At 40.0% G+C, this 20506-nt stretch overlaps 3 protein-coding genes across 7 annotated transcripts in view; 1 reads left to right on the forward strand and 2 right to left on the reverse strand.

Annotated features, from left to right (window-relative positions):
- Positions 1 to 12192, forward strand: part of LOC136441977 (divergent protein kinase domain 1A-like) — a 65757-nt gene extending 53565 nt beyond the window's left edge. For all 5 annotated transcript variants that reach the window (XM_066438549.1, XM_066438551.1, XM_066438550.1 and 2 more), the window contains one exon: positions 7902 to 12192. In XM_066438549.1, the coding sequence (XP_066294646.1) occupies positions 7902 to 8870 (969 nt within the window). In that variant the 3' untranslated portion in view covers positions 8871 to 12192. The remainder of the gene's footprint in view (positions 1 to 7901) is intronic.
- LOC136441979 (L-proline trans-4-hydroxylase-like) lies at positions 10894 to 16449 on the reverse strand. Its single transcript, XM_066438557.1, has 8 exons — positions 16309 to 16449; positions 15674 to 15752; positions 15141 to 15333; positions 14724 to 14818; positions 13868 to 13958; positions 13550 to 13679; positions 13244 to 13395; positions 10894 to 12921 (listed from the first exon to the last, which is right to left on the reverse strand). The coding sequence occupies exons 1-8, from the start codon at positions 16319 to 16321 to the stop codon at positions 12799 to 12801; spliced, it is 876 nt and encodes a 291-aa protein (XP_066294654.1). The 5' UTR covers positions 16322 to 16449; the 3' UTR covers positions 10894 to 12798.
- A 178-nt stretch (positions 16450 to 16627) lies between these two features.
- LOC136441982 (L-proline trans-4-hydroxylase-like) lies at positions 16628 to 20483 on the reverse strand. Its single transcript, XM_066438561.1, has 9 exons — positions 20350 to 20483; positions 20012 to 20104; positions 19651 to 19729; positions 19121 to 19313; positions 18758 to 18849; positions 18381 to 18471; positions 18111 to 18240; positions 17549 to 17700; positions 16628 to 17301 (listed from the first exon to the last, which is right to left on the reverse strand). The coding sequence occupies exons 2-9, from the start codon at positions 20022 to 20024 to the stop codon at positions 17182 to 17184; spliced, it is 870 nt and encodes a 289-aa protein (XP_066294658.1). The 5' UTR covers positions 20025 to 20104; positions 20350 to 20483; the 3' UTR covers positions 16628 to 17181.
- Positions 20484 to 20506: the final 23 nt, after the last annotated feature.

The raw sequence follows: 20506 nt of genomic DNA on the forward strand, positions 1-20506 counted from the left end.
AAACTTTTTTGAGAAAGATAAATAAATCATACCATTTTTGACTGATCACATACAATTCTTAAGTTGCTTGAAACCATTTACGTGTATGTTTCAGAGACAGAGTGAGTTAAATCCAGTTTACTCACTGCTGTCTAAAGTTCCTCAGTCTGGGTGGCTTCAGAGTTTTTGTATTGATTCCTTGTAAAATCTTTGATCTGTTCCTACTATTATCGACTCTTAGGGTTGGTCCTTAAAAATCCCATGTCAGATAATCGTTAGGAAAATCTTGGCGGGTCATTACCTTGCCTGGATAACAGGTTTTTAGGACTAGAAACCATCACTCCTGGCTAATAACTGGCCAAAATAGAGTTATTGATATTCCATTTACACAACCTTTATCTCCCATCAGTTTCCAAGCATGCGTAGGGCCTTCCCTGGAACTGGTGGATCTCAGCAGTTGATAAGGAGGTGGTGGAATTGGGGAAAGAGTAGGTTGCAAGTCAGCTGAGGCAAAGTTGACGATACTTGGTATCTAAGAAAAGGGCTGCCCAAGTCACCTCTGTCAATGACATGGTAGCTTATCGTTTTTCAGCAGCTGCCTGTGTCTTAAAGGAAGTGTCAAGTGCGCAAAATGTGGATGTGTTTATCGGTGCATGGTTAAGTAGGAACCCTCGGTTCTTCTTTGTGCCGCCATAAGCACAGGATTAGAACTACAACTTTCCAATTTAGTCCTCACACAACAGTCAGTAATTAATCATGACTGACAGTTGCAATTGCTCTTCAACACGTTCAGATTTCTTATTAGTGAGTGACTCAAAATGTGCACAGCAAGAATACCACCACAACTTTTTGCTTTACCAACGAATTGTAAAAGGTACAAGGCAAATTGTAATCATCCAGACTTCATCATGAACTGTAATGTTCACCATACAAAAGCACTTTCTTGTTAAGGTCTTGTCAAAATCAAGCCTAACTCCGCCGCTGTTACTGTGTGATAAGGTAGACATAGCTGCCGCCTGATTGGATCCTACATTATACATGTGTGGGAATCATTATGGTGGACGGAAAAGGCAGCTGAGGTCAGCAAGACTAACAGCTTACTGAGATGGAGAAAGTACAGCTCTGTGAAGTTCAAGATCAATAATTACCTATTATCTTGAGACAGTCTGAACATCTCGTTGAAGTTCAAGGTGCCTGTAAGGACTACAACAGTCTATTAAGTACTGTACAATTGTCTGAGGTTCCACCCATCTACACTCCATTCCTGGTTTAGATTCATCATAATGGTTACACTTAACAGGTTGATCATATAGCTTCACGTTATAGATGTCCCTCAGGGTGCACTGCATACATGTAACCAATACAAGAATGTCATTAACATCATGTTTGCATGACAGAACTGTAAGAATAATAATGTTGTCAGTACTCAGTAAGGAGAAATTGGTGGTGCCCTACAAGTTTTAAAAGGTGTTGTAGATTTTGAAGAAGATGGTCACTTTCCTTTGATAAAGGGACTGTGTTGTCTGGATATGTAGAAAGAGGACATTACAATATTTTATAAGAACCATGGGATGACCTTGGATAGTGTGGCCTGAAGGTCGATGCATGAATATATGCTTGTTCATACCCACAGAGGTTACTAAGAATAGAAACTGGTAAAGCTTTTTGGACGATGTAAGAATGGACAGGAAGCTAAAAGGGTGGGTTGGCAAGTAGACAGACTACTCACCCCATCTCCAATATGCTCTCTTACTCTACAGAGTATCACTCTTCATTACATCACTGGCAAAAGCTACTGGAGAAGAGTCCATAGTCTCGGCTCATGTAAAGCCTCTCCCCTCGATGATAGTGTTTTAGCATCAGTCTGATTTACATTGATTATGGGGTTAGACAGAATTGAGAAGGGTAATGCACAATTTCTTGGACAAAAAAAAAGTTACATTGTCCAATTTAAGGCTAGATCTGTGAGCATCATACTCAGCTGTGAGCAATTTGATTATAATGCCATCCATGGAATTAGTTGCTCTCAGAAAAGGGACACCTTATTTAACGAAGATTAAAGGCAAACATATTTCAAGGGATTTGTTTCAAGGGATTTTGATGTCGGTAGCAGAGTCATAAGGCGGATTAGCAAAAGGAGAGGATAGGAAATAAAGTGCGATATTAGTTCTTTTGACCCAGCTGTACAGAGTGTATGGTTTTATTTTGATCTATCATAGTTTTTGATCTACAAAGGAAAGTGTATCTCAGGAAAACACTTTATTTTCATACAGAAGAAGAAAAGACTTCCGAGTAATCAAGATATGGTGCTGCCCTAGAAACTGAAGATTAAAGACCCAAAGTGTGTTGGAACATTTTCAATCAGTGTTGTAAAGCACACAAATGCCGAAAGCTGTTTTAGACTTGTTAACAGTATCGTGGATGCACGTATTTAAGTTAGGAAAGAATGAAGTCAATCCAATCGTAGACTATGTATAAAGGAGGCCTCTGCAAAGATGACTTGATCCCTGATGACAGCTTATCACAAATTACTGATTTTTTGGCTGCATGGTGTAATATCATATCTCTGATGTCCTAATCTTTGATTATACAAAAAGGAAAAAGCATCCACTTTTCATTCTCTATCCCTCCCCATGCCAAAGTGTACTGTTCCAGAATTACTGTTGCAAAATGGACCGTTCCAACGTAACTGGTTCACAACATTATCACCATGCAAACATAGACTATTGCATAATCAATCCTTTTGCAAAAATGGACTATTCCATTTTGTTCTACACCTTAGCTTGAATGTAAGATTTTTGTGTATCCTTTATTTCGCACAGGTAAAAGCAATTCATACAGAAAACTAAGCAAAGTACATTAGGCTTGGAAAAGTTGAGACCAATATTGTGTATAAGAGTATTTCCCCATTTTATACATATGGTACATATCGTCCTGACATTGCCATAATACTCTGTGACAGCTGTCACATCACTGAAAACTGCATCTTGTAAAAGTTCAGAACACTCTGCCTGGGAACTTTCACCTTTCCAATCTGTTACCCCAGAGGTGATAACAAGGTCATGATGGGGGCCATCAGACCCAACCTGCCAATAATACCCACAGCATCGCTGGAACTATCCATCAAACAGGCAACTTTCTTATCCAGTCGGGAAAAATCCATACAATCAATGGCACACTAGGAGTGTGAAACATGGGAATTGTCAGTAACCAAGCTCCGCAGATAAGGATGTTATAATATGCAGTATTCATGATCATAAGTGAGAGAACTTTGGCATTTATAAATTAGTGATTACATGTATTATCATACATACACCAATCAGTATGTGCAATCATGTATACTACATGTACTTTTATAGTTGCATACATTGATCATGCCCTAGATGCCTTAGACATTTGTTTTGTCTATCGCTTCAACTTCCCCAAGCCTCAAAAGTGTTGAAAATACAAATTGTCTTCAGGAAGATGTTGAAAAGTGCCAAGATAAGGAATGCATTGTTGACAAAAGTGCTCCTAAATATTTCATCTAAGCATGATTAAGCACACCGTCCTAAGCAACACTTTTACCTAACTCTCTAACAGCTAACTGGTGAATTATTCATCATGTATGGTTAGAAACATGACTACATGTACATGTACTTGGGTTTTAGTTGGGAAGAACTGGTCTTTAAACTGAAAAGATTAAAGACTTTTTATGAATCATACAGTTTTGAAACCATTCAAACAAACCAGGCGGCATTGATGGCCTACCGGTTAGGCTAGTGAATGTGGGATCGAGAGGTTGCAGGTTCGATTCTGGCATTCTTGTCTGGAATTGGCCTGCTTTTGGTTGGCGAGATGAAAAGTGATGAAAGGAGAGGGATGGCCTCTTCCAATACCCTGCCCAAGACATAGTGGATTAACAACCCACTGCCCCCAGTGCCTCAAAAAGGCTATGGAACCTTTTCCTTTCTTTAACCAAACAAACCATGTTTGTGAAGCTTTTCAAAGTGTGACAGTATACTCTACGAGCCAACGGGAATTGCATGTACAAAAATCAATTTGATGCTGAGCTTCTGTCCCACTGAGAAAGTAATATTTGTTGCACAGAACTCAATCTGTATAGTGTGATTCAACATCATGTGTCAAGACCCCTGGCCTGTGCCCGATTGATTTTCAGGAGTGGAAACCCTCCAAGCAGTAAATCTTTACATGGTGAGGTGTGGGATGAGAAACTGGAAAGGCTGCCTGTAGGGGGCTTGTGGGCACTTGGGGGTAATGTTGATTAAAGGGAGGAGGTGTTTCCTCATGACTGAACCAGATGTAGCCCTTGCCTTAGTTTGGGGTTATACATAGAACGCAAATGTAAGGCACTCCTCAAACAGTCAGTCAAACATGTGTCAAAATGTTTGCTAATTCACAAGGACTCCAAATTACAATAATTCTACATGTGCCAACAAAACCAATTGGCATGAGTATGCACCCACAATTGGTCCTTAAGTCTGAGGCCTTAGAGTGATATTTGGGTAGAAAAGGTTGAATGTTCATTTATAAGGTATACCGTGGTAACATGCACATTTCTCAATTGCAATGCAATGCATTAGAAGGCTTGACCAACATTTCGAATCATAGAAGATGTGCCTTATATACATAAATATGATTTGCATGGAAAGGTTTCTTCTATGTACACAAACCACTAAGAATTTCAAACCCGTTCTCACGATCTCTGGTGCCTATGAACTCTTAACAAATTTATTTGTACACAATAGTTCAAGTTCTGTGGTGTCTCAATCATTCTGCCCAGTGTTTTTTGTGTCTTTCTTGACTACAAGTGTCGGATATTCCCCAAAAGATTACATGAATGAAGGCTTCTTAAATCACATTCCCTCAGCATCCAGGTTGTGTATATCTGCCCATCGCTTTAATAGCCATCACTACTTCTACTGCAGTAAATAGCCACCATATCAACTTGCAGATAGATATGCGATGGGCTATATATTTCCACAGATCCTGAAAGATTGGAGGACACATTTTGTGCTTAATATGCTGTCTACTTTATGTGAGAGGGAAATGAATGCGGTTGATAAAATATAATTTTTCGGATTCAATCAATATGTTTCACATAATGTAAGCTTGTCTCAAGGCAAAGAAAGTAATGCTTTAGAAGTTAATGAAAAGATAAGAGTGTATGCGAAATAAAAATGTGAATTTTTTGCACAATGTATCTAAAACGTTGTTGTTCAACATAATTTCGTGTATTTTGAGATGTTCCCAACTGTTTACCTGGACTTGGGGAGAAGTTGGAAAAGTTGGATTTTTTTTCTCACTTTTTTACACTATACCAATGATGAACTGGATCGTTACAGGGCCATTTTTCAGCTTGAGCGAAGTGACAGAACCATCACTGATTGGAGCACAAACGTTCTGCTACCTTCAGTCCTGACCATTTGTAGGGTTCAGTGAGCAGACCTGAGATTGCTGTGGCGATGATGTTTGATTGATGATGCATCTTGGGCTGTCACCAAGGAAATGAGATTAGTGTAACCTGATATGGATGATGTATTGGTGACTGATACTGGAGATATTTGACACGGGGACTGCATTAGTCCGGGCGATTGGTGAAAAATATAGCTGCTATAGTTGCCCAGTCAGTGATAAAACCATGAGACTTGGTGAAGCCCAGGTACATGTGTGTGTATACTGTAAATGCATTTAAATTTGCATGGCTTTTATTTCGTGCTAAGGTGAAAATGGAGTGTTTGCGTTGGTTTTAAATTTACGGCAGCGCTATAGTCACAATAACTGCTACAGTATTGGACAAAAATGATTCCTATTACTATAACTACTACTACTACCAGACAGATTCTGTCCAGATGGATTCTGTCTAGAAAGTTTGGCAGGACACTCATTACAAATGATACAGCCTTCTCTTCTTTCTTTAAGTTTAACTAGCTAACTATGAAGTCAAAGAATTGCAATGTTCAGCATAATCAATAATGCAGAATGATCTAGGCCCCTAAAAGAGATTATACATTGTAGGACAAGTCCTGAATGAATTTAAGCATGGAACAAATTTCCTAACCACAGCAAAACCATCAGCAAAGGCATTAAAATTCTGCAGCATTAGCACATTGGGCAAAATGGAAAATTAATCTTTAGCAGTCGATCTCATGGTACATGTCACCTCTGCTATGTCCTATAGCATTACTTTGAGGACTAGGCAGATTAAAACAGGCATGACTAGGCAGATTAAAACAGGCATGTTGGATACCTTGCAAAGGTTACAGAACTTTGTAAGTCAGAAGGCTCGATATAAGTGGATTATTCTTGCAGTGAAGCCAGTTGTGTATCATGTCTGGCGTTTTTTGCAAGGCTGCTGGATTGTGCCAACAACCTGAGGGTCTGGGATCTGCCTGTCAGCAATTTGCTGGCAAATGCAAGAGTTTTCCCTCCACATCTTTTAAGTACATGTATCAAGTAGTACATGTACAGTCATGTATGTTGTGAATGCATTGAATTTTTTTCCTTATAAAATGTTCTTATCAACAGTTACAGTTGCTACAACTGGAACTGTTGAAAAAGGTGGTCTTCGCTTGCTAGTCCATCTTATCAGAAGTGTTTCAATCTGAGATTGAAGTGATCATACAATAAGACGAAATTTGTCTTTCAAGCAGTGTTCTTACAGCAATGGGCTCAAATTCTCATTCACACTTTGCTTCCATTAACAGGCTCCCTCCTCTGTCAAAACAGCCTTTATTGGCACTTATATCCTTAGTGTTTGTGAGAGTTATGCTCAGAGTAATGTTCCATGATGATTGCACACTTTCCAGTTACACGAAAATCCATCAGATTTCTACCGTAAGAAGCAATATATGGGGATCATGTATATTGAGAAGTAATATGTGTTGGAATACTGGAATTTTTGTATGCTTAAAACCAGTTTTTGTTATGTTTTTAAATTAAGATAAGTACTAGACTTAGTGGTTTCAGACTTTCAGTCACTGTAAAAATACCATAGATTAGTTCCAGACATCACCTAAACATTAAAAGAAATTCAATACAAGATAGCAACAGTAATATGCAAAATGTAGTCAATTTAACCTCCCTACTCATGCCTCCTTCCACTGCACTACCAGCATCTGAAACTCAAGTGACTGCTGCTAGTGATATATGAAGAACCAGATAGATTTTAAAAATGGTATTTTTATCCGATAGGTTTCCAGATATGAATGTGCTGTCTTCATCCAATTTCCTGGGGAAATCTTCATATTTATCTGAGAGTCCATTATGGGTTCAACAGGGAAAGCCTAAAGTATATCAGTGTGATAAAAACTGTGTTGAGTACTACATGCAGACTTACCTTGTTATTTGTTCTGCATGATCTGCTGGTCATCTGGCTGTAACACAAATGGACTGTACTCAGAGCAGATGACCATTGCACTTCTAGCGGAACAGGACAACTTTTCATAGACTAGTATCTGATAGAGTTGGTGATATTCAAGGAAGTGTCGTTTATATTCCACAGATATTGTACATGTAACTTGTTACTTCAACATGATGAGAACTTGCAATTTGTTTTACTACAAATATCTAGTCTAGGTTGTTTCATGATGTAAAGGATTCATATCTGGAATCATAGGTGTTTTGCGGCCTAAAGTTGCAAAGTGCCAAGCTTGGAACTACATGTACAAAGCCCATTCACACTTCCTAAAGGTTTCTTCCAACAAAATTTGTGTCATCACAAAGTATTCAGCTCATCAATACATAATTTTATGTGACCCACACTGTACATCCAAAGAACATCAGACAAGTGATCATTTGTTAACAAAACTTGGTACAATATGCCTTCTTGTGTCACTGGCCATCAAACAATAGACAGACATAATCTCTTGTGACAGGAGTTGATACATGTTGATATAATGTAATCTCTATCTCCCTCCCAGGTGTACCAAGGCTGGCTCCATGGGGCCAAGCAGATCATCATGAAGTGCAACCTGGCGCCCATCTTCCACGATGGGATCGATCGCGAGATGCCTTACGAGCGTCCCGAGAAGGGCTCCTCCATGGACGACTTCCGAGAGATGCTGCAGGACTTCCTGGAGAGGAACCTCGGGAAGGGGGAACACAACGCTCTGCAAACCCGAATACTGAATGCTGCGGACATCAACAACGACGGGAAAGTGACTCTTGCGGAGGCAAAGTCCATTTGGGCCCTGCTGCAAGTCAACGAGTTCTTCATGATGATGATCTTGCAGGACAGCGAGCACACGCCCAAACTGGAGGGTTTCTGTGGGGACACCTACTTTGTACAGCGAGTGGACACAAATCGCTTGTATGGAATCCATATCCCGTGGGTGTTTGAGATCTTCCTACCCACCAGTTATCGGCAGGCCATGGACCAGTGGTTCACCCCCTCGTGGCCCAAAAAGGCCAAGATCGCTGTTGGACTTCTGGAGTTTGTGGAAGAAATTTTTGACAGTTCCCACGGCACCTTCCACATGTGTAAAACCAGCCACACGAACATCGGCTACACAAATAAACATGACTTGAAAATGATTGATCTAAGGAACCTTTACCCTGCAGAGGTCCTGAAAGAGACACTCACCGAGAAAACGTGTTCTAAAAACTCGGACTGCGAGCTGACAGAAGACTGCAGCTCCATGTGTGACGAGACCGCGTCTCGCTGCACGGGTGAGCTTGTCCAACCAAACCTCTCAAAAATCTGCGTAGTATTACATGACTATCTTCTGAAGGAAGTCCCCGCGGGCATCAAGGATGAGCTGACAGCACTGTTAGATAAGTGCAGCAGACTTACCACAAACACAGAAGATATGCAAGTCCACCATTCCCTCATCCTCAACAACCTGAAGTCTTTATTGTGGAAACAGATCTCTGATGTGCAGGACTCCTAGCACCTGGGGATGATATAGACTTGTATACATATGTATGTAGTTATGACAAAACATCCTGTTTGGTGCACCCAACTTTTGTAGTCAATCTTGTGTGGAAATAGCGGGTTAATCAATAACAAATGTCAATCACAAAAAAATATATAATTATGACAAAATTTCTTGTGTCAAAAATTAATGTATGACAGGAACTGATCTGGAGTGATAGCTTATTTTCTTTGATTATTCATTTGTATTCTACTCCTACTCTCCTGTTCATTCCATGGCTCTTATACATGTACATTTTGTTTCTCATGCTTCTTTGAAGATATTATAGGTACATAATATTATTATATATCTTTACTGGAAGGGTACATATATCAATGTACAGTGTATGTAGAAATGATTTTTAATCTCTTGTGAGAAGGGGATGCTGTCATCCAGGAAGAAGAACAATAAATGATATGCTACATGTAAGGACAGAGATTGTTGGATGCACCTTACCAAGATGCTTATGATGTAGATAATGTAGATGTTTAAAACTTAACGTCAAAGGAGGTGTTGTCTCTCTAAGACTGATTCAAGTTTAAGATTGGAAAGGAGAAGATCTTTGTAGACTAAGATTTAGTTAGCCATCTTGACCTTCTTCCAGTATCAGTCCTTCAGCAAAATATTGGAAGACTTCTATTGATGTAGGGTTTGATGTAACAGAAACAGTGTTCTGGTTTTTCTTGGAAGCTGCCACTGCAGACGTACATGTACAGACAGCAATACGACATTACCACCGTCTTATCTGCTTGATATCACACTGATCTTCTCACCAAGATTGTTCCTCCAGATGTGCTTGCAAAAGGGATGACACAGCTCTGCATTTCTATAGGATTTGCCTTTGCTGTCTGGTGATAGAAATCTATGATTTCAATCTTTGCTGGCAGACTTTTAGACATAAAGACTGCCTAAGGTGGAATACCTTATTGTTTATCTATCAAAGAGATGCTAGTCTGCCACCTTAAAACTCAGTTTAGATTTGGCAGCATATACAGCTATTGAATAACACTGAAAAATGTTTCCTTTGCATCTCAAAGCCAATGTGGTCAGAATTATTCAATTCAATGTTCAGATGGACTGTCCATGAACATATACATGTAGCTCTCCTGGTCAACAGGTTGAAGAAAACTGAAACTGCCTGACAGAACCCTATTGGCTATTTTTACAGTGAACCCACCAATGTTTCACACCACATCCCACCAGCACTTTAGTTACATGTATCAAGGAGCAGCAATTTCTTGTGGTTTCCCCTAGTTCAGAATTCCAGGATTTTAGCTTCCTTTTCACCTTTATTATTGTATAACATAAGGTATGAACAGAGATATTCAGATTTAAGTCACCAGAGGTCTGTCATATTAAGGTAATGATTTAGAACTGTTCGTGTACACTGCAGTTGCTAAATGTTGTATAAACAAGCACAAGTCAAGAACTCCACCGATAATCAAAGTCTCACATTTAGGTTGAGTTATGGTTACAGTGTCAGTCAAATTTTGAAGATCATTTTGATTAAAGTATGTTACCATTTGGCAGCATCTTCCTATATCCTAAACATGGCTTCATCGGACTAGGAAAAACATTATTTTCTTTACTTTTATGGTGATGAAACATGTAGTTGAAGCTATGGGTGTTTCATTTTATATAAACCAAATTGTAAGTGTAAAGGTTGACTTGCTGTACTATCATATATAAACTGGTTGCATTGCTGGGCTAATGCTATCCAGCAGCAATGTACCTTTAGTTATTACATTGCAAATATACTGCATACACTGAACATTGTAGAAAGCTTTCATACAACACTATATTCTTTTTTCTGTCCATCATATAATTGTAAAGTTTTGTTGCTATGCTGTTGCTTATGTCCTATCCAGAAGTGTAGGGAGCTCTGGAGTGGGCTAGGACGATTACAGATGGAGCTGACGCTTGTGTGGAAAAGAGGGATTTATTTCCTCATCTAGGTAGGACAGTTGCTGATTTGAGATGACCAAGTTGCAGTGTATGGTCCTCCCAGTAGGTGGAGCAGTTACTGTATCTGAAGTGATAATGTGGTGAGATGAGTACAAAAGCTTCATGCTACACATGCAGATGTAACACAGAAGAGGGTATCTGTTATACATGTACTATGATAGCACCCACATAATGCTTCTGTTCTCACATTAATATATTGGGCATGGAACTATCCATAGTTATGTGAAGCTGTCTGCAACATTTTTATTTCTGTGTTTATAGGTATAGCAATGTATTGGCACTGTTGGCATTCCGAACGTTTTGATGAAAATATAGAGCAGTATAATTGACATGCGCAGAGCTTTCATAGATTGAAAGTTACAGTGTACTTGGATGCATTTCCCCCTACATCTTACAGAGTGTAAACATTATATGTAGCAATTGTTATGTTACATGATTAGTCTGATTATCATGTCATAACTTTGTTTCTATGTTTCACCAAGGACATTCACCATATGATTCTATCGACCTTTTTTTACCTGAGGTTAGGTGTATATAATCCTGTATGAAATGTTATGAAAACTGTGAAAGGGAATGAAGTGATGCAGATAGACATTGAAACCAATCATGTTGGATTGATTTTGCATGTATCAGTGATTTTGTTACTGTTAGTACATGTAGTTTGTTCTCCAGTCCATGCCCTTGAATTTGAAGCATCGGAAAAGGCGCAAAGTGTACAAAATATTTATAGGAGCTGCAGTTTTATTGAATGGTTAAAGAGATTTATACCAGGACCAGCTGATAATGCCAAGTTTACTTTAACCTTCTCCCTGCTGCCTAACTCGGTATTAAACCAATAGGGAATTGGGTATCAAACAGCTACTTCAAAGTGCTAAAGGATAATTGCAAGACCACGAATTTCTGATTGTTAAGAAGCTTATTTGATGATGATAATCATTAGCCAGATAACTTATAATTCACATACCGCACTGTATTGATCAATTCACTTTCCCATGTTTGATATCATAAGGTGTTGCAAAATTTCCTTATTTGTAGTGGTAGATATTACAATGATTACAATGTAGAAAGACAATACTCTGTAACACAACCCTATGCGTACGGTAGCCAATAATTAAGTATTTGCCACATAAAGATGCAACATATGACATTTGTTCTTTTCATATTGTTCAATTTGTTATGCTGCTGTTGTTTCTTCCAGAGAGAATATTACAGTTATAATTATGTACACTTTTGACAACTTTACGTTTGACTTCCATTGTTTTCTAGTCGCAAAATCTGTGCTGTAGTGATGATTTCATTATAAAGCTGGCTTGGGGTCCACATGTTCTGAATACATGGATGTGTCTGCCTTGATTTATTTCGTCTCACTTCCTCTCCATCTTAGAACTAATTGAAGAAAATCCTGGTATGGAAGAGTTAAATGCAGTCTGCTACAGTTTGTATATAAGGAACAATTTACATGCTTCCCAAATTTAATGTTTCTGTGTCATATTTCTTGAGTGTCTAGGCCAGGAGCTGGGCCCTTGCTCCCCTTCATTAGGTTCCTCCATATTGCAAGGTCCAGGACCTTAGACTCTGCTACCTTTAAACTAAGTCCTGTGTCTTTCACAATCTGGTCTTTCCATTGTTCTGCCCCAAGTTTAACTCTGATTTCATCATTCGGTATGCGATCTTGAAGCATGATGCACAGAATTGCCCTTTGGCATCTCATTTCAGAAGCTAACAGAAGTTCATCGTACTTTTATAAGTCCAAGTTTGCTGATAGTTGGTTCTGTCACAGCTTGCTTGAAAATTCTACAGCATCAAAACTATACAATAGCCTGCAACCAATATTTCAGCAGCCATTGATAGACATCATTCTTTAATTTCAATTTCTGGATTCCTACAAAGTACTAAGAGCTGTTGCAATTGGTTGATCAGGTGACCAGTACAGAACCCATCAGTCATCCCCCTTGAAGGAGGAGAGGTCGGCCTTGACTGTCTTGTCCATGCTCGGGTCCACAAACTCCTTCCCGGACATGTCTGTGAAGATCTCACACTTCAAGATGGCATCATTAGGAACCTGTGTGTCAGAGGAACAAAACAAAAAAGTGCATGTCGCAGAATGAAATGCATGCCGCCCTAAAGGAAAATAAGTCAAAGTTAAGTACTACATGTAATGTTACGTATCGTCATAGGAATCGATTTCAGGAACCACAGATCACACTTCGAATTTTTGTTAGATTATAACATACAAGTCATGTAGATTGTCCCAACTTGTTACTGGCTCTAGCACCCTTGGCCTAGCAACCCCTAGATAAAGAATCTTTCAATGCCGCAACATTCTCAATACTTTTATAATGCAGAAACTTAAACTGAAAGACAACTACTGAAATACCACGTACCTTGTGCAGCGGTGTGTACTGTGGATGATGGTGCACGTACACAGGGTTGTTACTGGCGCGGTTATAGGAACAGATGAAGTTCCAGCGCCGCCGCGGGGAGTCGTTCTTGTCACTGCTGTGCAGCAGGTTGCAGTGGAAAAACAGCGCATCACCTGGACACACAGACATAAGGTGTTAGGATATGCAGATGAATGCAGTATTCATCAGGTTCTCCAAAGACTGTAACTTTTAACTCAGTATATAGTTCTCAAAAATAAGGTACAGTGTGTACCAATCTTACTTTCTGACAATCGTACATGTACATACCTTCATCCAGTTCCGCATAGTCCAGGGGGAAGATTTTCATTGCTTCCTCCACCCTCTTCATGTCTGCCCCAGTCTGTCCTCCCACAAACACATGGTCAATCCGACCCAGCTTGTGGGATCCGCGAAGGACCTGATTGCATTGTTGAAGTGTGAGCAGTCAGGTAACACATATTTTTGTTTCAATTCTAAAAAACAGGACCATCAGCCATGAATAAATAGTTGCCATCCTAAGTTGGCCATGAGGTAAGCATACAAATCACAATGATCGGAGGAGGAAAAAGGATAATGTACACGTACAACACACTTCTAGATCTTTACCTGCAGACATCCATTCTCCCTGTCAGCCTTGTCTACTGCGATGATCACAGAAGCCATGTCAGGAAACAGACAGCCGTTCTTGTACCAGTAGCTGTGAAAGGCACAAACAGTTCACTTTCAAATTGGGAAGACATAATTACATTGCAATATCCTCTGTAACCATGTGACAGTGTTTTATTCAAATGATGGCAAATATTGAGACTCCAGACATGAAGTGAGGCTGGTTCAGCAGTATTAGACTAAGTTTGTTTTAGAGCTTTAATGTCGACTATCATAATTCTGCTGGGGACCCTACTTCTGAAACTGCCACATTTAAAAAAAATGTTATTTATTTATTTATTTATTTATTTTGATTTACCACATTTTGTGGAAGGATTGACATAACAGGTGAACTATCACCTTTTCAAGATGTCATCCCAGACCGGACTGTAAGATTTGGACCATCGCACACCGGGGCATGCCCCTACTCTTTTTCGAAAGGTGTGGTGGAATCTTTAACGTGCGCGGGGTGTTGCTCTCCCCAAACACGGGACCTCCATTTAACGTCCTATCCGAGGGACGTCCCTAACCCTAGATGAGCTAGGTACTCATTTACACCTGAGTGAAGTGAGGAAAGTCGTGTTAAGTGCCTTTCCCAAGGGCACAACGTCGGGGCGCAAGTTCGGACATGTCTCTGGGCGCACCTGGGATTAGATCCCGGGACCCATTGTTTGACAGCCGCGTGCTCTACAGTTGCGCCACACGACGCCACAATCGAGGCTTTTCAATGATATAAACCTGAACATTTTTTAATGTGATTTTTGATGATTTGCTATCATTCACTGTAATATGAAAAAAGATGTTTGAATAAAGGTACCCGTAGTCCTGATGCCAGTTGATGTTCCCTCCTGACTCGGGCTCTTTCATGACCAGCTTGGTGTGGTAGTGGTACACTTCCTGTCCGCCCAGCAGCTGGGGAAGTAGAAACAAGAAAACATACAAGAGTGCAACTTCTGGCAACAACCTTTTCAAAAGGATGTGATGGAAAATCTTTCCTAGCTATAGATGTTCTGCTTACACAACCCATCATTGCAAGCAAATAAGTAACGGGATACCACCATCTGCATTTCATATTTGAATGATATGAGAATTTTCTGGAGAATGTAATACTTGACTATAATGTTAAAATCGGCAACATAACACTTTTTGACAAACTCAAACAGATTTCACATTTGTGCACCTGCACAGCTTTTTCCTTGACAAGACATGCTAATCTTTTTAAGTGACATTTTACCTTTTCGATGTATCCAGCCACCTTCTCGACCCTCCCTACCATCCCAGTGACGTCATTACCAGGGTGGCTCCAGATACAGTAGCCACAGCTCCTGCCTTTCCCGTCAGGGATCTGGTACGAGTGCTTGGTGATCCCCTCACTGTGATCTACTGCCTTGTGGATCTTCTGCATCTCTTCTTTGGTAAGCAAGGCTCTGTTTAAGGTACAGAGTAAGGATAGCTTAACTCCATTTTCTTGTCATTTTACCTTTATCCATAATGAAGAGGCTGTTTTGTAACTAAGAAAAGGGCCATATTGTCATGCCAGGATTTAGGTTAGTTTTTTTTCCAGATATTATCATCATTCAATCATTACTGCTATCCTTGGAAAACCCAATGTATGTAAAATTTAAAACACAGCATTCCTTGTGTTTACGTTAATCTGTAAACACAACATTCCTCTAACATTACATGAAGCATTGCTTGCAATGTTATTTTGATATCATATGTAGGGGTTTGAGACACAATAACAAATATTGATAAATAATTTCTAACCTGACGAGGATGTAGCCATGTTCATCAAAATCTGCCTGAACTTGAGGAGTGATGTCAAATGTCTCCTTCCACTCGTACTCTGGGAGGAGAAGGGTTTGTCTTTTCATGTAAATAACTAGTTAAATGAACAGTTATTAAGTTAGACCACTGTTTGGGGACACTCAGTGTCACAAAGTCCATTGTGGCATTTTTTCTATGTTAGTCTGTGTGAGAGTTTGACTACAGATTATGTTGTTCATTAGATGATATCTATCTTCATTCATTCACCGAAAACCCTGGGGTAATACAGACACACAATAGAAGACAACTCTACCAGAGTAAGTCAACAGAGGTCTTTCCTGGCTACTAGATCTAACGTTAACTCTAAATAAAGCTCAAAGTTGGGAACTGACATATTTTTATGAAACAAAAAATATAATGCATGCAAGCGAAGATTGTACCTTTTGAAAGCCATTCATACAGACCATCAAATAGCTTCTGGATATACAAGACTTTTGAGCAGAGAATTGAAAAATAACATTCAGTGGCCTTCAGGGTTAAATAGGAATGGTCCATTTCGTGTCTCGAAAGTTTTTCCTGCTTTTCCTTAGAAGTTTAGAGTTGTAAAACGCTGACGATAAGGTAAGAATACCAACCTGCTACCGACATGTTGTCCTCTTGGTCAGAATATGATGAGATTAAAGTTAATATTACTTTCCTAGTGCCAGGTTATTAGAGGTAACTACAGGTTTGCATGTCAGCTACCACGTAACTCGGCAGGTCAAAAGTCCAATATTCCTAAGGTCAGCCTTGTATCACAATGCGACGATCTTTTGTTTGTATCAGGTCTTTCCAGGTGTGTGACATAGGCGCGCCGGCAAAGGCTTTTAATTTTAGCGACTTGGTCAATAGAGGCATGCAGTCTAATGTTTAACTCACTAGTGTGCAAATCAAAGTGTCATTTTGCTCATATCACATCGACATGACCGTAGGACACTAGCCAGTCCAAACCGTAGTCCAAAGTCTGCAGTGGCGCTTTGTGCAACAGGTGAAATGTCAATGACCGGCCGTTTGGGTCATAGTACATTGTCTGGCGCTCTTGTTCGTGAATGACACTCTTCTGCCATAAATTTTCAGCTCAAGTGTAATTCAGCCCACAGTTTTGACGTTGTCCCAGAAATATAACTACATTGTAAGCTAGCGTTAGTCTTTATTGTTTCATATACTACACTCCCATTTAGAGTATTTGCGTACTGCTGACAGTCACATATATCAGCTGACATTTTCATCATAAAATGCGTAGCACACTTTAATCAAAATCCACTGTAATCGTATGTACAAACAACACTACGTACAGCTTTCAACCCGTGAAAAAGTTTAGGTTGTGGTCGACACCTCGACCACGCATTTACTTGCATCATCAAACATTAAATGAAACGACTGTTTATTCCCGCTGACGCTTTGTCATCAAGAACCATTTTTACAAGCAGCTAGCTTCTCCTTACAGTGCTGACACCGAAGATGTTGGATCAATCCTTCCCCCAGTCCTCCAGGTCTATCTTGATTGTTTTGTCCCCGGCGGGATCCATAAAATCTTTGCCCGACAGGTCAGTGAAGTTATCACACGCCAGGATGGCGTCGTTTGGGACCTGAAAAAGAAACAGTCGGTAGCTTATTGAATTTCCGTCCTGTCACTTGGACGGTTCACAGTGTTATAGATTCAAATTATTTGATTATCAAATGAATAGATGTGCCCTTCTTTTCTTTCCCTTTTCTTAAGTCGGCTGGGTATGCATGAATTAAGTAAATGAATACCGCTTAAATGAACAAATTTGTTCATTCTGTCTTGTTCTCTGTTGTTTTGTTTGTCAGTTTACGAACTAGTGAAGAACATACCTTGTGCAGCGGCGTGTACTGTGGGTGATGGTGCACGTACACAGGGTTGTTACTGGCGCGGTTATAGGAACAGATGAAGTTCCAGCGCCGCCGCGGGGAGTCGTTCTTGTCGCTGCTGTGCAGCAGGTTGCAGTGGAAAAACAGCGCATCACCTGCAAATGTCAACCAAGACGAGATCTTTAAGAAAATACTATGATCGTCTAGTCTTTTAATCATACTCAATATAGTGACTTCACCTGTATAATTTCTTCCAGACATAACGGTATAATGCTAACTGAAACAAAATTGAACGGCATGAAATTAAAGTCGAAGCAATATGTATTGAAATAAAAAAAGAATTGGAAAAGCGATCTTGAAACATATTTGAACAGAAATGTAGTGTTCCGAAAATTAACGGACAGAAGGAGGTGTAAAGACTGCTTAATTTGTTGGGTTTTTTTTCATTTGAAGAACTTGAAGTTCAGATCAAGGTGGAACAGACGTTACGTGTTTTGTCTACGATGTGGAAAACTTTGAATGAAAGATTGTCTGTGCCGATTGTAAGAACGCAAACAACACCAACCTTCCTCTAGCTCCACATAGTCGAGTGTGAAGATCTTCATGACCTGGTTTAACCTCTCCTTGTCCGCGCCGGTCTGACCCCCCACGAAGGTGTGGTCGATGCGTCCCAACTTATGAGACCCACGAAGAACCTAAAGCAATATGAATAAAATAACATTCATCCTCATAGATTTCGTAACACTAAGAAAGGTTTGAAACTGTATGGATGACAAAATTTTCATTCAGAGACCAGTCCATAAAGTTCTAAGTTGGTGCGTTTGTCCAGTATTACCTGCAGACACCCGTTCTCTCTGTCCGCCTTGTCCACCGCGATGAGCACAGAACCCATGTGTGGGAACAGACATCCGTTCTTATACCAGTACCTAGAGTGGCACACTAGTGTTTTACAAGAGCTAGCTGTAGATATATATTCCACCCTAGTACATGGAAAGGACTGCTGCATTGTTACATTTGTTAGACAGAAGATCTGCATTGAAATGTTGCCGTTTGAAAATGAGAACACCGTTTTGCTATTGAGTCACCGAGCCATGCACGCGCTTCAAATCCATCGATCTCATCACTTTTTAAGACTAGTTCGGTAAGGTCGTTTGAGGCAGCGAGTGACCTTCACTGGTAACAAATACAATATTAATGCTGTGAATTTCTCACCCATAGTCCTGATGCCAGTTGACGTTGCCTCCTGTGTGAGGTTCCTTCATGACGAGTTTACTGTGGTAGTGGTACACTTCTCCTTCCAGCAACTGGGAATTCAAAGCCTGTTCTTTAGCTATTATCGTTTCAACATTGTGCTTCAAAATTCAGTTTATGTCCAATCATAAAATGAAGGCTTTTATCATCATGATAAACATGATGAAGAAAGGTAGGACTGAAGTAAAAAGTTACTTGTGCCTTGGATCATGGATAAATAAAATGATATGGCGAGCCTACCTGCACAACTAGCGTAAATTTCGTATAACAATAACTTCAATGGAATTCTCGCTCAGATTAGTAGGAATTTTAGGAGGTACACACCTTCTCCATCGTCCCCACAACTTTCTCGATCCTCCCCACCATCCCGGTGACGTCATTTCCGGGCTGACTCCAGATGCAGTAGGAGCTGTTCCTGCCTCTTCCATCCGGGATCTCGAAGGTGTAGTCCCGCAAACCGTTCACGTGTTCAGCAGCCTTACGGACCTTCAACATCTCCTCTTTTGATATAAGACCTCTGAGATGCACCAATAGATTATGATATGTGTACCTGCCCAACTCAGTCTACTCCATGTAAATATGTGATAAAAGTTATATCGATATCTACCATCCTTATCTAGTAAATCAACATGACAGACAAGTGAATGAAAGGACATCGGACAAGATCTTACGGACATAACATCTATTTTGTGACAGTTCGCCGATATATATTGCACTTTTGATGAACCTCGCGATCGTATGTAAGTGAACAGAATTAGATTGTACAGGATTCCATAAGATTGACTATCCTCAGTGACAGAATCGGCACATGAGGGTATATCGTGAACAGGAAACGCACTTTTTCCTATCATTACCTGACTTTAATGTAGCCATGTTCCTCAAAGTCGGACTTCACCTCAGTAGTGACATCAAAATGGTCACTCCAGTTGTACTCTGAGAGGAGAAGAAAATCACAAGATACGGGCAGTATTGATACGTGTAATTTGGCTCGTAACATCTGATGATCATTTATATCATATTGGTATTGATCACGTTTTCTGTATAACAAAGCTCGTGACCAATCAACGTAACATAGTTGTTACTTTCCATTGATATCTGGAGGCACTTAATTTAAACGCAACCGATTGCAACATTTAATAAGACAGTCTAATTACGATGGAATATCGCTGAAAATTGGCTGAACAACTTCTTGAAACGGCTATTGTCACAACATACCTGCCACTGCCATGTCGGTTATTGGGCGCCAGACTCAACTCCTGTATGTCGCAAGTTACTCAAAGATTTACACAACTCGCCAGCCCACCGTTCCTATAAGTATATTTCGGAAAACTACTGAGGACATGCTGTGACTAGTACTATCAAAAGAAGACGTTTTTCCTGTTAAGTCACCTTAAGGTTCACTCTTAGGTCAGTATGTCAAATGACTCCATGCATACTTTCACTTCACTGTATGTAGGTGGGCCGCATAACATAAGGGTACAACATAAAAGCAAAGGGTAAATGTTTGGGGCTAGCTTCAGTCAAATGCGCAAATAAATGTAGTTGATACGTACTTGATTCGTACGTTGTATTTCAACCCGGAAAAAAGGATCATCGGGCCCTTCCACCTTACCTGCGTAACCTTTGACCTCCCACCTGTGCTGTTTTGCTAAGTGACTTATTAAAGGGTTGTAGGCACACAACATGTGATGTGTCAGCTGGTTTGACAAG

This window comes from Branchiostoma lanceolatum, chromosome 9 (genome assembly GCF_035083965.1).
Source record: "Branchiostoma lanceolatum isolate klBraLanc5 chromosome 9, klBraLanc5.hap2, whole genome shotgun sequence".
Lineage (NCBI taxonomy): Eukaryota > Metazoa > Chordata > Leptocardii > Amphioxiformes > Branchiostomatidae > Branchiostoma > Branchiostoma lanceolatum.

Bases quoted from the DNA above. Each gene is read 5' to 3' on its own strand.
- LOC136441979 (XM_066438557.1), bottom strand. The intron at 13,396-13,549 runs GTATGTACATGT...CTGTGTGTCCAG, and splicing joins CTATGCGGAACTGGATGAAG to GTGATGCGCTGTTTTTCCAC. The intron at 12,922-13,243 runs GTACGTGGTATT...TCTGACACACAG, and splicing joins AGTACACACCGCTGCACAAG to GTTCCTAATGATGCCATCTT.
- LOC136441982 (XM_066438561.1), bottom strand. The intron at 18,241-18,380 runs GTAATACTGGAC...ATATTGCTTTAG, and splicing joins GAGAGAACGGGTGTCTGCAG to GTTCTTCGTGGGTCTCATAA. The intron at 17,701-18,110 runs GTTGGTGTTGTT...TGACATTTGCAG, and splicing joins CTATGTGGAGCTAGAGGAAG to GTGATGCGCTGTTTTTCCAC.